The sequence below is a fragment of the Ovis aries genome, chromosome 9 (assembly GCF_016772045.2).
Source record: "Ovis aries strain OAR_USU_Benz2616 breed Rambouillet chromosome 9, ARS-UI_Ramb_v3.0, whole genome shotgun sequence".
Lineage (NCBI taxonomy): Eukaryota > Metazoa > Chordata > Mammalia > Artiodactyla > Bovidae > Ovis > Ovis aries.
In genome coordinates, this window is record NC_056062.1 from 15,692,022 (window position 1) to 15,712,074 (window position 20,053).

General features: G+C 51.2%; 1 protein-coding gene across 9 annotated transcripts in view; it reads right to left on the reverse strand.

Moving 5' to 3' along the window:
• The window catches only part of DENND3 (DENN domain containing 3), a 52,293-nt gene extending 34,330 nt beyond the window's left edge, over positions 1-17,963 (reverse strand). For 7 of the 9 annotated variants that reach the window (XR_006060776.2, XR_006060775.2, XM_027972832.3 and 4 more), the window contains exons 1-7: positions 17,729-17,963; positions 10,576-10,855; positions 9,956-10,071; positions 7,925-8,067; positions 7,612-7,723; positions 1,936-2,055; positions 1,476-1,694 (exon numbers count right to left, since the gene is read on the reverse strand). Coding sequence is in view for 7 of the 9 variants with exons in the window: in XM_027972832.3 (XP_027828633.1) it covers positions 1,476-1,694; positions 1,936-2,055; positions 7,612-7,723; positions 7,925-8,067; positions 9,956-10,071; positions 10,576-10,855; positions 17,729-17,830 (1,092 nt within the window). In the remaining 2 variants the exon portion in view is untranslated. Of the gene's footprint in view, positions 1-1,475; positions 1,695-1,935; positions 2,117-7,611; positions 7,724-7,924; positions 8,068-9,955; positions 10,072-10,575; positions 10,856-16,210; positions 16,235-17,728 lie in introns of those variants that run through there. The other 2 variants (XM_042254015.1, XM_027972834.2) reach the window with 2 other exon arrangements.
• Positions 17,964-20,053: the final 2,090 nt, after the last annotated feature.

The following is a 20,053-nucleotide window of genomic DNA, read 5'->3' on the forward strand; positions in this document are numbered from 1 at the left end:
GACACGCACTGAGGGGAGGCAGGAAGCCGGAGCCCTCCCCGTGCTGGAGGGACGGTGAGCCAGGTAGCTGCAGCCTGGACATCTCTCCAGGTTAAACACAGTACTAGCACTGGCCCCAGCAATTTCTCCCCCAGGTGTGTTCCAAGGTGTGTACCGAGGTAAATAAATGAACGCATGTCCACACAAAGACCTGTACGTGAGTGTTCACAGCCTCACCGTTCACTACAGTCAAAACATAGAAACAACCGCAAATGTCCTCAACTCATGAATGGATAAACAGCTGTGGTCTCTTCATTCAGGGCAACCCTACTGGGCAATAAAAATAAAGGGCTGCTGCATGGATGAACCTCAAAAACACACCACTAAGTGAAAGCCAGTTATAAAAGACCACGCACTGAACGATTCCACCTATGTAAAATTCACGTATACAAAACAGGCAGGTCCACAGAGCAGGCAGCGGTGGCCAGGGTCTGGGGGGGCGTGGTGGTGGCGGGGTGACTGCTAACACAGGCAGGGTTTCTCTGTGGGCTGCCCAAAAAGCCTAAAATTAGTCACCACAGCTCCACCAAGTTACTAAAAGCCACTGAGTTGTACATTTTAGTCCAGGAAACTCTGTGGTATGTAAATAGTATCTGAAAAAAAAGCCATTTTAAGAAAACCCAATCTGCTCTTATTGCTGGCGATGTCTACGGCCTGAGCTCCCCCTTTGAAATGCACCCCGTCAGCACAGCAGCAAAAACAGCTGCCCTTATGAAGCACCCACTGTTTGCCCCAACGCTGCCTAATGCTGCAGCCAGCAGCTTCCCGTTAGGACCCAGGTCTGCCCCCGAGCGAGTAAACGCCACTGGATTCAGCAAGGCCCACAGGCCCCTCGGACACCAAGCACGCACCTGCATTCATCTTGGAAGTAGGTTCACAGTACTAATGAACAGCAGAGGCTTAATCAATAACAGTGAAAGTGGAAAATACGGACAGTATCATGGTGGCTCCCATCCACCAAGCCCAGTACCCTGCCAGGAGGGACAGGGGACATTCCTGAGCCAGAACCCTGCCAGGAGGAATGGGGGACATTCCTGAGCCAGAACCCTGGCCAGGATGGAGGGGGGACATTCCTGAGCCAGAACCCTGCCAGGAGGCCGCGGCCATGCCCACTTCACAGATGAGGAGACTGAGGCTTAGCAAGGGCCAATAAGCCATTCAGGGTCGCAAAACTAGTACGCAGCAGAGGTGACACTCGAAATCAGTTCCCTCAACTCCGATGCCTGCCCTCACCTCCCTGAAAACCTGAGAAGTGGTGTCAGGTGTGATGCTCGGAGCGCGGGCCCTGAGCACACCCCGAGGGCAAGGAGGGCGCGCCGGTGCCCTGTGTTGGAGCCACCCCAGTCCTCTGCGCCCCCCTCGCTGCCCAGCAGCTCCCCATGCATCCTCCCAAAGTCGCGTGACTCAGCGCCCTGAATCCGGCAGTGAGTGCTCACCTTGCTGACCTCCTCAAAGTGGTCGAGGTGGCAGCCCATGAGGAAGGAGGTTGGCGCCATGAGGAAGTCCAGCATCTGCCCGGACAGGATGGGCACGAAGGTGTGCTGCCACTGCAGGGGGTGCAGGTAGGCCATGAAGCACTCGGCCACGAGCGTCAGCAGAGCCCAGCTGGACGAGAAGAAGACGATGCGCTGCTCCGTCAGGAGGCAGGTGAGGATCTGCGGGGCAGGCGGGGGACAGCACAAGCCTGAAGCATCGTGAGGGTGCCGCCCGGGAGGCCGGACACAGGGCAGCTCCCTCCCGGCTCCCCCAATCCGCTTGCCAGAACCCAGACCACCCTGACCCCAACAGTGTGCTCTGCGGTGAAGGTTGGTTTTAAGCAAAAAAGGAAGAACCTCTCTTCGATGTCCCGTTAAGTCAGTTAGCATGAGGTGCTCACAGGTGTGGAGGGACGCATACCTGTAGCACCTTCTCAGGTCTGAAGCACAGCAAGGGCAGGTGAAGGTCCAAGTCGATGAGGGGGCTTTCGGGGTCCGCTCTCGAGGGAAACACGATCTGTAGTGGTTTCATGTTAAATATCTGCAACAACCAGTTTCCAGCATTGGCTCAGGGAGCTGCTTCCAGCAGAGGCTGAAACGCACTGAAATTCACCATTTGGGCTCAGAAAGCATCTGAGTTAGAAGACACTTTCGAAGACTCATGCTGTCACCTCCAATGTCACAGAAATAAAACCGTCTAGAGATAAACAGAACTCCCAGGAACATTTCATGACAAACTGAGGACCTAATGTCTTTTGGGAATACCAGACCACCTGACCTGCCTCCTGAGAAATCTGTATGCAGGTCAAGAAGCAACAGTTAGAACTGGACATGGAACAACAGACTGCTTCCAAATAGAAAAAAAGAGTATGTCAAGGCTGCATACTGTCACCCTGCTTATTTAACTTATATGCAGAGTACATCTTGAGAAATGCTGGACTGGATGAAACACAAGCTGGAGTCAAGATGTCCGGGAGAAATATCAATAACCTCAGATATGCAGATGATACCACCCTTTTGACAGAAAGTGAAGAACTAAAGTGTTGGGACCAGCCCAACAACGAACTGACCTCAGGGAGCGGTACCGCAGAAGAATAAGGAAAAATAAGACTCAGAAATAAGGTGGGGATCAGGGGGCTGATGCCACTTGCAGGCAAAAGCCCAGATCCTAATACTTGCATGCTTTTTATTGCTAACATCTACTTCCTCGTAGGTGCTCTAGAGATTTCTGTTTTTAAAATCTCAGATGGGGGATAAATGTATGCAATGCACAGTCCTCAATATCAAACCTCCAGGCCTTTCACGACTCTGTTTAGCCCCTCAGCTAGTGACAACCTTTCTCAGCAACTCCCTCAAGGCTCTGGTCAGGAGAAGAGTCACTGATGGTTTTCCATCAGTCACATCAGTAATTCAACATCTTGTTTTCAAGACGTTTTTCTACGATGTACTTTTTATTGCTCCCAGCCCTCTGCCTGGGGGCTGTAAGGAAGTAGTTCTTATTCTTCAAAGATGCTCTGTTAATTACAGTACAGGCCTATGCATAGCATATTCCCTACACTAAATAGCCTCTTGATGAAAGTGGAAGAGGAGAGTGAAAAGTTGACTTAAAACTCAACATTCAGAAAACTAAGATCATGGCATCTGGTCCCATCACTTCATGGCAAATGGATGGGGAAACAGAGGAAACAGTGACAAACTATATTTTTGGGGGGCTCCAAATTCATTGCAGATGGTGACTGCAGCCATGAAACTGAGAGACATTTGCTCCTTGGAAGAAAATCTATGACCAACCTAGACAGCATATAACAAAGCAGAGATGTTACTTTGCCAACAAAGGTCCATCTAGTCAAAGCTGTGGTTTTTCCAATAGTCATGTATGGGTGTGAAAGTTGGACTATAAAGAAAGCTGAGCGCAGAGGAATTGATGCTTTTGAACTGTGGTGTTGAAGAAGACTCTTGAGAGTCCCTTGGACTACAGGCAGATCCAACCAGTCCATCCTAAAGGAAATCAGTCTTGAATATTCACTGGAAGGACTGATGCCAAAGCTGAAACTCCAACACTTTGGCCACCTGATGTGAAGAACTGACTCATTTGAAAAGACCCTGTTGCTGGGAAAGATTGAAGGCGGGAGGCGAAGGGGATGACAGAGGATGAGATGGTTGGATGGCATCACCAACTCAATGGACATGAGTTTGAGGAAGCTCTGGAGTTGGTGATGGACAGGGAGGTCTGGCTGCAGTCCATGGGGTCCAAAGAGTTAGACACGACTGAGCGACTGAACTGAACTGAATGTCTTTTTTCACCCAGACTCCCTTAAATTCTTTAATTAAACAGCAAATTGTTCACTGACAAAACAAAGATAAACTGCCTCCCAAATATCCAGTTTGATTAGCACAAATTCTTGATCAAGCATGTTCAAACCAATCTTAACCAGTATACATTATTTGTGGTTACTACTTATTATGGATTTGCTTATAGTTTCAATTTAACAAAGTTCCTTGAGAGCGTGCTAAGTCGCTTCAGTCATGTCCGACTCTTTGCGACCCCATGGACTATAGCCGACAAGGCTCCTCTGTTCATGGGATTTCCCAGGTAAGAATACTGGAGTGGGTTGCCAAGCTCTCCTCCAGGGAGTCTTTCCAACCCAGGGATTCAACCTGAGTCTCCTGTGGCTCCTGCACCACAGGCGAGTTCTTTACCCCTGAGCCACCGGGGACGCCCCAGAGCTCCTTAAAGACACGGAATTCAAAACAATTTTAAGGACATTTTATCTTTCTAAATGATATTATTTTAAAATGACGCTTCAAATTCAAATCCCACATTCACAAGATGCTTATTATGTGTTAAAGTTTGAAGCAGAAGGCAGATGTGAAGGAGGAAAACAGGGTCCCTCTGAAGAGGTGGAGAGCTGGGAACAGCATGGTTAAGCCTGCCCTGGCCTCAGGCACACAGGAGCACTCAGCAAGGGCTCTCATACGGGCAGATGGGGTGTCTGACACTGGTTTGCAGCGGGTTCTAGAAAACACTGCTTAATCAGCTCCCACATCAGATGAAACTGACCTCTTAGGTTTCTTCACAACAGTCAACAGCCACAATTCTACAACACGTATTACGACAAACGAAGGCCACCATACCAACTGGGACCCCACAGCTAATTAGATTTGTTAGTGGAGGAGCCTAGGGACGTCTAATCCAAATGTAGCCCACGACAAACCACAAGCTCCAGCATGCAGGCCCTGACTCAGCGCTGCTGGTGATGCTGGAACATCCTTTCGTTCACTCACCGAACAGTGCTCTGCGGGGCAGAGGCCAAGTGCTGGAAATATAGCTCTGAGCACAGCCTCTGAGCTCCTGTGGCCCAGCATCCGATGGAGGAACTGGACGTTAAACAGAAAATAGGCACACTCAAGCCCACACTGCCGCTGTGCTGAGCTCTGCAGGAGAGCGAGAGGCTGTGCTGGACAGTGTGAGAGGGGCTGCTCTGAGACCTGGCACCTGAGCCAGGCCTGAGAGAGTGGCAGGAGCTGGAGGGGCACCAGCACGTGCAAAGGTCCTGTGCAAGGGACGACAGGGGCCCAGTGCGGCCGAACGACAGTGAGCCAGGACTGCCTGGTGCAGACAGAGCCGGATGGTAACACGGGCAGGCAGGTCTGGGTGGAGGGGCCAGGGAGAAACCAGTGGGGGGTCTTAAGTCCAAAAGGAAAGAATAGAGTTTAAGGATCTCTTTATCCACTGTGCAAAGGACAGACTGAATGCAAGGTCAAGACTGGGAGTGGAGGGCTTTGCCGGTGGTTCAGTGGTTAAGAATCCACCATCAATGGGACATGGGTTCAGTCCCTGGTCTGGGAAGATTCCATATGCCACGGGGCAACTAAAACCCATGCATCACAACTACCAAGCCTGTGCTCTGGAGCCCAGGAGCCACAAGTACCGAGCCTGAGCGCCGTGAGCCCACGCTCCACCACGAGAGAAGGCCATGCGCTGCAACTCTGCTGACCACAACTAAAGCCCGCTTGCAGCAACGGAGACCCAGCACAACCAAAGATAGACACATACATAAATAAAAACTTTAAAAAACAAATGGAAGTGGACAGCCCAGTGGTTCCCTAAGTCATGCAGGTGGGAGAAGCTGGTGGCCCAGAACCGCGGGGGCAGTGGAAGCAGGGGAACTGGAAAGAGCTGCTGGAGGTGGACCCAGGTGTGACTGAGAGGGTGGATGTGGGGCAAAGAGGCATCCAGAAGATGCCCGTGAACCTGCCCCAAAACAATTTCCCCAGTAAGCTTTCCCACTCCAAGTGGTAGAAATGTAGGAACAAAGTATTAGTTACTCCAAGAGTCTAAGATACAGAAAATTGGTTTTAAGTACTATTTACACATGACCTATGCTCAGAGGCAGACTACTGCAAATTACAGGCAACCCTAACACTGTTCTGAACTCAGGGAGTTTGGTTCACTGCTGTAGCAGGGCCTCAGTGAGCAGGGGTTGAGTTTCTAGAATAAGAACATAAACTATGATGATTTCACTGCAAGAAAGTACCAGTTATCCACATAGCAAAGATGACTGCCTGAAACAGAAATCCAACAAACATTCCCCACAAAGCGTTCTGAGACTGGAACCCAGACAGACAGACATCGTGCCCTGCCTTGAGCCAGGAATGTACTTGGTGGGATGTCCCTCCCAAGCAGACTGCTGGGTTTAGGGTAATACAAAAATGTACATACTTTAATAATTAATAATAATCACAAATATCCTAATAATTTCTCAACTGTCCATAATAATCAAAACATAGAAAAAACAGGATGTATAGGTAAAATCTTCCAGAAGGAACTACCAGAGTGAAATTAACATTTACTATGTACTTCAAGACATTTATTTAACACATCTGTTTTCAAAACAAAGGAAGCATCCCGCAGTTAAATTAGTTTGGAAATCGTTGACTCAAACAGGTTTCATCACACAACTTAGCAGTCTGGCATGCTACCCAGCAAAAGGGGAATAAGTCTGTCTTTCTTCAGCTTTCCTTAACCTGGAAACCTCCCACCTCAAGAGAGCTAATAACATGTCAACCAGTGCTTCACAGAACCCGGTTTGGGAACCCTTGTCTATCAATTAAATAACACAAGGGCACTATGAATAACAAAAAAACCAAACCACTTGCTTTTTACTAACTACACTGGACAAGAAAAAACATCAATAAGTTAAATATAAACCTCATATTTAAGACCAAAAAAAAGGGGGGGGCGGATTTGTAATATAAGTAAATTTGATGTGTTTTCTGAATAGCCAGTAATGAATTAACATGTTAACCACCAAAGGGGCCTATTACTAGCTCAATATCTGTTAATCATGAGCCACTCAGCAAAACTCAGGCCTAAATATTTGACTTTAGACCAAAATTTTATTTTTAAGGTTTTAGAAGACAAATGTTCTAATTTACCTCTAGTTTCCTAACCTTTGGACACAAGGCATAAAATGCTTCTGAAAGGAACTTGAGAAGCAAAATTTAAACAAAGCTAGAACTGGAAATCATTTAAAAAAGTTAAGCCATCTCCACTGACGTGGGACCTATATACGATGGACTGCTACTCAGCCACACGAAAGAAGGAAATAACGTGTTCTGCAGCAACATGAATGCAACTGGAGACCATCAGAGCCAGCCGGAGACAGAGGGACGAGCACCACACAGCACCAGTTACCCGTGAGACCTAAAATATGACACTCACGAAGCTGTCCGTGACAGACACAGACTCACGGATGCAAGAACAGACTGGTGGATGCGAGAGGGGAGTGACTGGGGAGGGCTGGGGGCGGAGTTTGGGACTATCAGGTGCTAACTATCACACACAGAACGGATAAGCAGCATCCAACAGTACAGCACAGAGAACTATATTCAACATCCTACGATGAATCAGAACGGAAAAGAACATACAGAATGAATACGTATATGTCAAACGGAGTCACTTTGCTATACAGCAGAAATTAACACGTTGTAAATCAACTACATGTCAATTAAAAATAAATAAACCATCTTCATCATATTACCTTTACTATTTGCAAAGAAAAAAAAAAAAACAAGATAATTCGGATTTCATTACCAAATGGAGTGGTCCAGGGGGCGGGCTGGGTATTAAAGATAGTTTTGCAGCAAAGTCTTTTATGTGGTTGTCAACTTCGAAATCTTTACAGAACTTCAGATGAGTCAATAAACTGAAATTGAAAGAAAAATCACATCACAAAATAAATATGAGCATCCAATCATCGTCTTCTGAACTGCTAATCAGAGCTGAAATCTCTGCTCCAGGAGTTCCAGGACTTCTCACCGCCAGGGGAGTACTCTGGGTGTGGGAGCCCAGAAGCCCGGCTGCCCAGGGTGCAGGCAGGCTTTCTGGGGGGCGGGTGCAGACTCACCAGGAGAGACAGTCCTTGAGGGCGTTGTAATAGGGGAACCTGGAGACCACGCACACCGCGAAGGGCACGAAGCAGCCGGCCGCGCCCCCGCCTGGCCCCAGCGCCTCCCAGTGCGTCTTGCCGTTGTAGAAGCAGTACTCATCCTGGAGAAAAGCAACGGCACCGTCACTTCCCGTCAAATCCTGGCAAGGCCCGGTCTCCAGTTTCAATGGTGCTGGTATCTCCAGACGGAGAGGAGCCTGGACGGGGGCTGGACAGCCGTCTTGCACACATCTGGCCAGTCCCGCCTGCGTCATCGCCTCACAAGAGAGAGCACCAACCTTTCCACCAACACTGACGGAGCCCGTGCGGAGCTCGCTCTGAGTGAGGCGCTGGGGCTACAGAGACGGTAAGACTGGCCCCTGCCCGGGAGAAGCTCACTGCCTTCAGTGAAAGGGGTGCACAGTCAGAATACAGTGAGACACAAGAAGGGGGCCCCCACTTAGGCAAAAGGCCATATTCAAGAGGGCTGGGGGCCAAGTGGGCATCGTGGACTGAGGAGGGGGCAGGAGAGGCCTCGGCCCATGATGGGGGGATAGCCACCAGAAAAGAACGCAGCAGAGGGATTCCTAAAGGCATAGCTCTCTGCACAGCTCACAAAGGGCACAATATTGGAGGGCCCACCGCGTGTGTGCAGAAGACATCATTCCAAAGGATCCACGCCCCGCAAGGTCCACAGCAGCACTGCTTCCAGTAGCCAAGACACGGAAACAAGCTGTGTCCCTCCACAGATGAAAGGACGAAGAAGAGGCGGTGAGCGCACACGGTGGAATACCACTCAGCCATAAGAAAGAATGGAATAATGGCATTCGCAGTAACGTGGATGGACCTAGACATTATCGCACTAAGCGAAGCAAGCCAGAGGAAGACAAATATCAAACGACACTGCTTATATGCAGAATCTAAAACGATGCGACAGTGAACTCATTTACAAAACAGAAATAAATTCACAGAAAACAAATTTATGATGACCAAAAGGGTAAAGGGGGAGGGATAAATTGGGATTTGGGGATTAAAATGTGTATACTTCTACATATAAAATAAACAGCAAGGACCTACTGTATAGCACAGGGAACTATATTCCATATCTTATAATAACCTGTAAAGGAAAAGATCTTAAAAAGTGTATGTGTATATATATATATGTATATATATATATATATACATATATATATATATATATATGTATGTATAACTGAATCACTTTGCCACACACTGAAACTAATACAATATTGTAAATCAACTATATTTCAATAAAAAAATTTTTTTTAACTATGCAAAAAATATCAGGGACCCCTCATCTGGGCCCTAGGGGAGTCTTCTTCAGGGCTGGAAGTAGGCAGCTGATTACCCTGTACTTTATGGTCCGTCACGGTCCCTACAAACTCTCCGAGGCCAGCTGGGTCACACACACCTGCCCTGCCCAGAAAGCACTCCCCAAATGCTTGATGACTGAGTCATCTTCTCAAAACCTAAGCCCAGTCACCTGACACACAGGAAAACAGCCCCAGTTCCCTCAGCTGAGGAACAGAGAAGCAGGATGTGGTTTACATACACCATGGAATATCACAGCAGCCGTGAAAAGGAGGGAAGCCCTGGCACCTGCTCCAACATGGGTGAGCTCTGAAGACATCACACCAAGTGGGAAAAAGCCAGATACAGAAGGACACGTGTCGTATGATTCCACTGACACGAAATGTCCAAAACAGGCACAGCCACAGAGGCAGAGAGCAGACGAGCAGTGGCCCAGGGCTGGGGGCAGCGGGGCCTGGGGAGTGCTGCTAACGAGACCCCACCGCCTTCTGGGGTGATAAACACGTCCTGGAACTAGACGGCGGGGATGGTGGCTCAGCACCACGAACGTACTTAACGCCATTGAACTACACATTTTTTAACAGTTAAAATAGTGATGGCCACGTAGTGTGTATTTCACTGCAAAATAACCCCACAACCTAGATGCAGTTTCAGAAGGAAGCTGTGCAAACCACGTACGTGCAGGGGTCGGTAGTACTGCGCCACCACGCCGTAGGTTCTGTTGCCGCAGACGTCGGTCAGCACCAGAAAGTGGACACAGTCCTCTCTGGGCTCAGAGGCCACACACAAGCCCCCTGTAGGCAGAGAAAAGAAAGAAGGAGCTTCAGTCCAGCCATGTGGGGTCTGCCCTGAGGCCTGGGCTAACCATAAGCGACAGGACACGTCCCCCTCAGCCCATGGTCACATGTGGCTCTTTGACGGCCAGTCATGCTAACTCCTCCGGCCATGCAGCGCCTTCCTCGGTGACCCCCCACCAGCAGCAGTGTCTCTGTGGGTGCTCTGTGCTCTGAAGCCTTCATGAAGGGTCGGGGGACAGGCCCCCAGGCAGAACCTTCAGGCTACACCTGGAGCAGAGACTAGGTCCCAAGCCCAGCGGGGAAGGGGTGTCCCTGCCTCTGCAGGTTTTAATCCCTAAGACCAGGAAACCCCATCAATTTCTTGGCGGAGTCTCCAGACAGGCCCTTCTGTCAAGTCCTCTGACCCAAGTTCTCTACAACCAGGGAGAAAGTGAAGCCAGAACAGAAGCCCGCTCATCAGCAGGCACTGACTCGTGGAGGAAAAGGCCAGCCCATGCATACCTGGGAAGCAGAGCTGCGGCAGAGCGAGCAGGTCCACGCCGTTGGGGATGTTCACGTCCTCGGGGTCCGGGCCCCTAGGGCCGCCGGGGACGCCCTTCCCCAGCTCCACTCTGGGCCTCTCTCTCTTCTTCCGGAAGGAGCGCTTCCTGTTCTTAGCCAGCGTCATGCAGTTCACGGCGGCGGGCTGACTGTCCTCCTTCATGACAAAAGGAGGCACGAAGACCGACAGCACCTCCGGATCTAGAGAAGACAGGTCCTTGACTCCCTTCCTCTGGGCAACCTGGGGCAGGCGGAAATGAGAGTCAGCACCGAGGCCCTGTGCTGTCCAGCCCTCAGGGAGCATCCACGGCCTGTCTTCTGGCCTCTCCAGCCCCCAAACCCCAGGCGAGTTCAGCAGCGTGTGCCTGGCTTGTTCCACCAGCAGCTCGAGATGATAAGACCTGCTTTTAGGGACTCTCAGGCCCTCTCTCCACGAGCGACAGACCCGCTCAGAGCCTGGTTGTTCAGCCGCTGACACAGACACCAAACTGGCCCCTCGGCTCCAAGGCTCCGGCTCCAAGGCTCCAGCACCGCGATAAGAGACCAGAGTTCAGATCCCAGCGCCACGAGAACCACAGCAGATAACTTGGCCCCTCTGAGTTTCCCTTTCAAGAGGTGAGTTCAGGGACTAAGAGAAGGGACCCAGTTCAAGTCTCCTGAGCCCCCTCAGAGACTGGTGCAGAGGGTGAGCCCCGAGAAGGGCTCTGCATCTTATCAGATCCACACAGACACATTTGCTGACACGTGCCTAATGCCTGCTCCTTGGAAGAAAAGCTATGACATAGACAGCATATTAAAAGCAGATAATATCACTTTGCTGACAAAGGTCCATACAGTCAAAGCTATGCTTTTTCCAGTAGTATCCAGGTATGGATGTGGGAGTTAGACTTATAAAGAAGGCTGAGTGCCAAAGAATTGATGCTTTCAAACTGTGGTGCTGGAGAAGACTCTTGAGAATCCCTTGGACAGCAAGGAGATCAAACCAGTCAATCCTAAAGGAAATAAACCCTGAATGTTCATTGATGCTGAAGCTGAAGCTCTAATACTTTGGCCACCTGATGCGAAGAACTGACTCATTAGAAAAGACCCTGATGCTGGGAAAGATTGAGGGCAGGAAGAGGGGTCGACAGAGGATGAGATGGCTGGATGGTCATGAGTTTGAGCAAACTCCAGGAGATAGTGAAGGACAGGGTAGCCTGGCGTGCTGCAGTGCATGGGCTCACAAAGAGTCAGACACGACTTGGCAACTGAACAAGACTGCCATGCCAGCCGGGCCACCACGCACGTTGCTTGTGTCACCTCTGACGTAGAGGGACACAAAGGGGAGTGAGGGAGGCCCTGCTGGACACAGAGAGGAGCTGCCTCCTCCCCCCGTCCGCACGGCCGCACCAGCATCCACAAAAGGGGCTCTCTTAGCCTCAATTCTTTTCAGCTCTAACTTGGTCCAAGAGTTTTTTAAGTTTTATCTTTTCGCTCTTCCCCCAAATAACATAAGGCATCTTCTAACACCTTCCTATCAAACTAAATACCTAATGGAGTTCTTTCTGGGGAGTTATGACTAAACAAACATAGGCGCCAGGCTGATGTCAGATTTTCCGAGGAAGGTATATGAACCTCAGTCTGTGAGTGAGAAGGAGGGGTGCCAAGCCAGCTAAAGATAGACAAGTTTAAAACAGGACTCTCCGGGTAAAAAAGGTAGGGAAGGAAAGAGGTGGCCTGGGGCATGGTGGGGAGTGGGTATCCTAAGGCCTTTGAGGAACCCTAGACATGACGTGAGGAAGAACACCACTGTCACCAGGAAAATGTGACCTTGACTGGCAAAGAAGGAACAGCCAGCAACATTTCAATAAGAATCAGAGGTATAACAGGGGACGCCTAGACTTCAAAGGACTTCTATAATGACAGCATTTTCAGTCACTAAATACACTCTAAGCTCAACACGCTCATTTTCATGAGATGTAATCTGAATTCAGGTAATAGTTTGTTTATTCTTAGGGGGAAATGTTACTGCCAAGGACCAGCAGGTCCTTGGTCAGTAGGAACCAAGATCAAACATGGGAAATCCTTATTGTATAATTTAAAATCTTCATGTATGGAAGGAAACCTTGTCTTCACACGTTTAAAACCCTCCCTAAAACCTTCCTATCAAACTCCAGCAGTTTGGACCAATCCACTATGAACACGTGCTGGTCTACGTCCTCCTCGTGTGAGATGTTGCATCCACAGAGACTGGGCAGTGCCTCCCCTCAAGGTGCAACAGCTCCTAGAGCAGATCACAGTCCACAGCCAGAGAACAGACAAGCCCTCTCCACACGGCATGAGACAGCTTTTGTTGTTGTCGTTGCTAGAAAAGTGAAAGTGAAAGTCGCTCAGTCGTGTCTGACTCTTTGCAACCCCAGGGACTATACAGTCCATGGAATTTTCCAGGCCAGAATATGGGAGTGGGTTGCCATGCCCCTCTCCAGGGCATCATCCCGACCCAGGGACTGAACCTGCATCCTTACGTCTTGTGCATTGGCAAGCTGGCGATGCACAAGCTCACTTTACCGCTAGCGCCACCCGGGAAGCCAGACCTAAAAAAAGCTCTTTGTTTCTACTCATTACCACCCTCACCAAGTACTCCACGCAGGGATCCCACAGCGCGTCCCAGGTCTGACAGGCCCCTGCACTGCTTGTGCACCTGGGCAGCAGCCGGCCCGCTTCCAAAGCCAGGGAGCCCAAGCTGCTGGTGCCCGAAGTCCTCGGTCGCCTCTGTACACGCGCCTGTCACAATGCTGTGCTTCTTCCTGCTCTTTGCTCTGCGGGACAGTGCCCAGCTCGTGCCTCAGCCCCCTCCTCACCAGCAACCGCTCCTCTCTCACACTCACTGGAGGGGGCCTCTCCTCACCATGCAGCCAGGGCCACACACCCCCTGCAGCCTCACGCCTGGCTCATCACCTACTGGAATGTCGCCATTCAGAGTCCACCTCCCCTCTCACAGCACCACCAGAGCGTTGCCGCCAACACAGTGGCCCTGTGTCACCCTCGGAAGGGTGGGGCAGGGATGCGCTGCCCTCCTCTTTCTGGGCCCACGGTCAGCACACAGGATGGCCCTGTGGGAGTGCTGCTCATCCAGGCCCTCCCTGGCACTCGTGATCTCTGGAGGCGTGTTCAGTCTGCACGGAAAATTATGCTAAAGCCCATGAACTCTATAACTCCCACTACTTACCTTCAGTCACTGAAAGTGATGTGGCCACAGTGCAGCCAACCTGGTACTTAGCAGTTCATCACACATCTGTCTGTGTTTTCCCCAAAATGGAACTCCCTACTGTCTCCTCTGATTAGATAAGCAATACAGTCTCATTTTTACAAAATAATAACAATAATATAGGAATAATAATAGGAAGGGAATACCTCCCCCATAATCCCATGACTGTAAAGCAATGCTCTACATCGCATGGGACACAGGCTGATCATTTCCTAAATGTATAAATGATTTTTTCAAAAATGCAATCATCATACTTAAATGATTTCATTAGCCTTTCCCCATGTAACCATACAGTGTGCTGACTCCCCTGTTGACACTTTGCGCTAAGTCTCTCCAGTCCTGTCTGACTCTTTGTGACCCCACGGCCTGTAGCCTACCAAGCTCCTCTGTCCATGCGCGTCTCCAGGCGAGAGCACTGGAGCGGGTTGCCATGCCCTCCTCCAGGGAATCTGCTAGACCCAGGGATCAAACCCACCCCTGTTACGTCTCCTGCACTGGCAGGGGGGCTCTTTACCACTAGCGCCACCAGGGAAGCTCATGTGGACATTTTAGGGTGTCCCACTGTGGACAGTTTAGCACTACTTTTGCCCAATCCCCTTCTGACAGACAGCTGGGTTGTTCTCTAGTCTTCATCATGCTAAACAACGGGCAGTTACCTGTACGTGCTTGGGCATCTCTGACTCTATAATTAGACTAAACTCCTGAAAGTGCAACCCTTGACCCCAAAGGGTTCATATCACTCTCTGATACATATTGCAACTGCCCCTCACCCGCCCCACCCCCAGGAGGAAGACTGAGGTCCTTTTTCACAAACTCCACCCAGGGTAGTTTCCTGCTCTGGTCTCCCAGACAAGAACTTACTAAAAAGTAAAAACCACAACACTCTAAATTCGTTAGATGATATAACGGCATTGATTTTCACTATGGGGCTGGCTGTCAATTGTGAAATAAAACAGAAATAGATTTTTTTTTTTAAATGCTCTAGGAAAGTCCAACACAGTCACCAGTAGCCACATCGGACTACTTAAATTAATTAAAATTAAATGAAATATAAATTTAGTTCCTCAGTGGTACTAGCCACACTTTAAGTAGCCAGTAGCCTTCTGCGGCCAGCTGCCACCACACTGTGTGGCGAAGGTGACCAACACTGGTTGCCATCATCTGGAAAGTTCTGTTGGATGGTGCTGCTCTAGAAATTGAAAGCCAGAGGCCTTCCGCTAAAAAAAAAAAAAAAAAAAACCATAAAAATGTGCTTCCATACACAAGATTTATGCCAGCAACCTACACTATGAAAGGGGCTCTGAGCACTTTTCCATCATCCTGTGATGGATTTATGATGGATGCCTTCGCATCTCTGTGTCTAGTCTCCATAGCAACCAAGGAGTGGAGGGAAATGTAACTGACCACAGTAACTCACTAGGGATTGAACTGTATGCTTGCATTCTTTGTCACTAACCTCAATAAAACAAACACCACCCCATCTAAGGAATAAATAAAACCAAAAGTTAGGACACTACACTATCCTAACATCAAGCTGGTTATGTCTCATATCTCTGGGCTTCTGTTTTCATGTGTCACCAAATAGGAATGACTGAATCAGAGACAAATAATGATTTTTAAGAAGTAAAAGCTGAACCTCATTTAAAAGACTTGGAAAACAGTGGAAACAGTGGCAGACTTTATATTTGGGGGGCTCCAAAATCACTGCAGATGATGACTGCAGCCATGATATTAAAAGACGCTTACTCCTTGGAAGGAAAGTTATGACCAACCTAGATGGCATATTAAAAAGCAGAGACATTACTTTCCCAACAAAGGTCCATCTAGTCAAAGCTGTGGTTTTTCCAGTAGCCATGTATGGATGTGAGAGTTCAACCATAAGTAAGCTGAGTGCTGAAGAATTGATGCTTTTGAACTGTGGTTTTGGAGAAGACTCTTGAGAGTCCCTTGGACTGCAAGGAGATCCAACCAGTCCATCCTAAAGGAAATCAGTCCTGAATATTCATTGGAAGGACTGATGCTGAAGCTGAAACTCCAACACTCTGGCCACCTGATGTGAAGAGCTGACTCATTTGAAAAGACCCTGATCCTGGGATAGACTGAGGGCAGGAGGAGAAAGGGACGACAGAGGATGAGATGGTTGGATGGAATCACCAACTCAGCGGACATAGGTTGGAGTACGCTCTGGGAGTTGCTGATGAACAGGGAGGCCTGGCATGCTGCAGTCCATGGGGTTGCAAAGAGTCAGACACGACTGAGCGACTGAACTGAACTGAAAAGACTTGGACATTCAAAATAATATAACAGCTGAAAATAGAACTGAATGAATGATATGATATGTTTGGTTACCTGTAACATTAATGTTGGTCTTAGAAGGAGGATGTTACTCCACCCCACAACACTGCTTTTTCTCCTGCTCCTTCAACCACTGTTCTTCCATCCTCTGCCCAAGCCCTAACAGAAGCAAAGTATAGAAAAGAGGATGAAGACTCAAATGCAGAATGGCCGACTGCCCACTTGCCTTGGGAAATGCTGTAGTCTGTTTAGCTCAGGAAAGTACCACTGTAAATATTCCAGTTGATTCATCCCTTCACATCACAGCAGCTAAGAGACAGTGATGTAATCGCTAGAGACACAAGACAGCCTAACTGCAGAGAAGATCACAACCGAAACCAGGTCATTTCCCGTCAGAAGAAAAAGGGGGGAACGCCACTTGGCACTGAGAGGCAGGGAGATGGCTCGACTCAGTCCACAAGGGTCAGAGGACACGAGAGACCAAAGAGGGACCCAGACTCAGAGGAGTGACTGAGAGAGGAGGGACATGCAGAAATCGTGGAAATTGGCATTATACTAAAGCCAAGGAGTGGAGACCACTACGCCATTACCAGACATGCATCAGGATCATTTCACAACTTTTAGCGCCTCTGGGTAATGTCCATTCAACCCGGCAGCCTTAAATACTCAAATGCCTCTCTCTGCCTTTCCTTAATGCCATCTGGAACCAGAGGAAAGGACCTGCCAGGGTAAGGGCAGCAGGGTCAGGGACTCTGAACACACCGGGCATCACCACTAACAAGAGAGAAATGACAGCGTCACAGGCATCTGGGGCAAGGGGGAGGGTCGCAGACCCACTCCAGAGAGAGCCAAGGCTCCGGAACTAAGACAAAGTGAGAGCACAGGGAAGAAACAAGGAGAACGTCTCAAGCTGCCGTCCCAGAGAAAGGGACAGGAGCTTGCCACTTCGGCTACCAGGGTGCAGAGCGGAGAACAGGGAGAGGCGGATTGTAAAGTGTTTTACAGCGAAAAACAGCTCCTTTCATCGCTTACCATCTAAATGCAAAATACATTAAGGCGGTCCTTAAATCTACCAAAAACATCCTTATGACCTGCCTAGAACAGCCCCGGCACCTAGGAGACACAGAATCTGTGGAATGACTGAAATCACTCAACAGAGGACAAAGATTTGGTCCTGGAGGGCTCGGAAGTGCAGGCGGCCCGGCCGCGTCTCCACCTGGCCCAGATGGGCGTCCTGAGACGGAGAAGCCGAGCGGCCGAAGCGCTTAAGAAGCAGGCCGACGGACGCGCGCGGTCTCCAGCCCGCTCTCCGCGGTGCGCCTGCACCGGGTCCCGCCAGAGCGGTCTTCCGGAAAGAGGGGAGCGGGCGGGAGCCCCTAGCCCGCAGCCGCTCGCGACTCCACCGCGGCTGGGGGGCCGGCCGGCAGCTGCTCCCACACCCGCGGCTGGAGGCGGTCGCCGCGCCGGACCTGGACGCAGCGCCCCAGCCCCGCGGACGCCTGGGGCTCCGTGCGCACAGGCCTGTCGCCGCTGCCCCGCCCCGCCCGCGCCGTGACCGCGCCGCGCCCTCACCTGCTCCGGGCCGCGAAGGCTGTCCCGGGGGGCCCCCAGCAGCGCGCACAGCTCCAGCAGCCCCGAGGGCAGCGCCGGGTGATGCGGCGCGGCCTCCGCCATGGCTGCCCCGCGGCCGCGGCCGACTGGGCACACCGGGCTCGGGCGCCTCGGGCCACCCGGCCCGGACTTCGGGCCGCAACCCCGCCCGCCGCTTTGGCCAGCACCCGCGCGAGCGGCAGCCGGCTGGTCCTCCGACAGCGCTGCCCGCTGGGCGGGGCTCGGGGCGGGGCTCGGGGCGGGGCCAGGTGTGGGGGCGGGGCCTTGGGAGGCGGGGCGGGGAGGTCGGGGCCCATCCGAGAGGGGCGGGGCCTGGAGTGGCGAAGCGAGGAGGCGGGGCCTGTCGGAGAGGGGCGGGGCCTGAGGGGCCGGCCCAGGGCCTGGCGCGCGAGCTCTTCGTTTCCTAAACGGCTCCGCGGGCTCCGGCGTGTGCGCGGCGTCTGCGAGCCCAGCGCTCCAGTCCGTCAGCCTATCCTCTCTCCCAGCGGCCGCCTCCGCTCCCGGGAAACCCGGAAGAGGTGGGCAGGGTCGCCAGGTGGGCTCGGACCAGCTCACGAGCGCCTTGGGTGCGGGAGTCTCCTGCAAGTCCCTGAGTCCAACCCTGGAAGGAGTAAAAGGCCAAGGCCACCTCGTACCGCCGCCGACTCCAGGAAGCCCTCCTGCAAGCAGGGCCGTGGAGTTGGCCTGGCCGGGCGTTGGATGGCAGGAAAGGCCGGCGAGCCAAGGGCGCCCGGTTAATAACTCTGCCTGCTTAACCTAAGACTGCCCAAATCCGCTATGAGATTGAGTAAAATTCAGCAGGAAAGGGGGCGGGGTGGGCGGTGCTAGAATAGAACCCGGGGAGCGCGGGGAGCGCGGGACTGAGGAGGGTCGGGGGATGGACAGAGCTCTTCCCCTACAAGCAGGCCTGGCTTGTTCCCAGTGGACCGTGAGCCTCCCCAGCCACAGGCTGGGGCCAAGAGGCTGGTTTCGGTGCCTGGCCACTGACACAGAATTGGACACAGGCCCCAGTCCTATTTTTGCCTCCCAGCAGACCTTGGACAGCATCTGTAAAACCGGGTGGGAAATGATGGCAAAGGAACTCTTCTAGTTCTAATTATCTATGATTCTTTAAAAAAAAAAAAAAAAAAAACCTGAAATGCTTAATAATAATGTCAAACAGTAACGACAAAACAAGGTCAAAATCAAAACAGGGTTGGGGTGGGGTGGATCCGGAGGCCAAAGGATTCCTTCAACGTTTCCAGCCTGGTGAGGCCCCACCAGCTGCAGCCTGACTCACGCGGGATTTGTGTTTCACTGTTAAGTCATCAAAGATCATGAGTCAAATCTGGCGGCTGCCCGACATCCCTGGCCTTCATTGGTAAGCCCTGCTGACCGGTAGTGGCAGCCACTGACTTTAAAAGAAAGACAGATTTTGCTCACACTGGTCTGGCTCTCTCCACTGTGTTGGGGTTGTTGGCGGTCTCAGTGGAGGGCAAAGTGGAGTCTGTCACCTGAGAACTTGCAGTCCTCAGGAGGCTCACAGACGCCGCTGAAGGTGTGCACAGCAGAGTCATGGGCTTGCAGGGACCTGGGCTGGCCTCTGCCCCAAGTGAGCTGCGTGACAGTCACTTTCCTCGCCACCCCAGCCTTGGCTTCCTGTCTATTCACACGCTGCCCAGTGTGGCCAGGACTCAGGAGATAAACACGAGGCAGCGATCTCGGTGGGGACCTGGCGAGGCTCACACAGGCACAGGTGTCCCTTTTCCTCCTGCAGGTGGAAGGGTTTAAGGAGGGGAGCTTAAGAAAGTCCCGCCGGGCTGTGGACGGGGCTATACAATTCCGCCTTTTCTAGGGCCTTCCTTTCCTCATCCTTAGCATTGGAGAAGGGACCAGGTGACCTTGAAGGGGCTCCTGGCACCTCACTCTTGCTTTTTGATGAGCCCCTGTTGCTCATTCCTTAGGGACTTCCTAGTGCCTGCAGTAAGATTTGCCCCATTCTTGAGAGTGCTGATGGACTGGAGATAGAAGTGGACGTAGCCAGCAATCAAAATCGCCAGTGCCTCTAGCTGAAATGCAGATGAGGGAGGAAGGGAACCACTGAGCCTAGCTGACAAGCCCACGGCCGGGGTGGGTATCGTCAGAGTCAAGGTGAGAACTTGAGTTCTTTAACCTGATGAGTTAAAGAACTTGCTGGCACAGTACCTGCCTGGCAACAGTCTTTCACAAATAGTTTCCCCTCCCTCCCCTCCAGCCTGTGTAATTTGTTTACTGTTCGGTCCGACTCTCAGGATTACTGTGCAGATC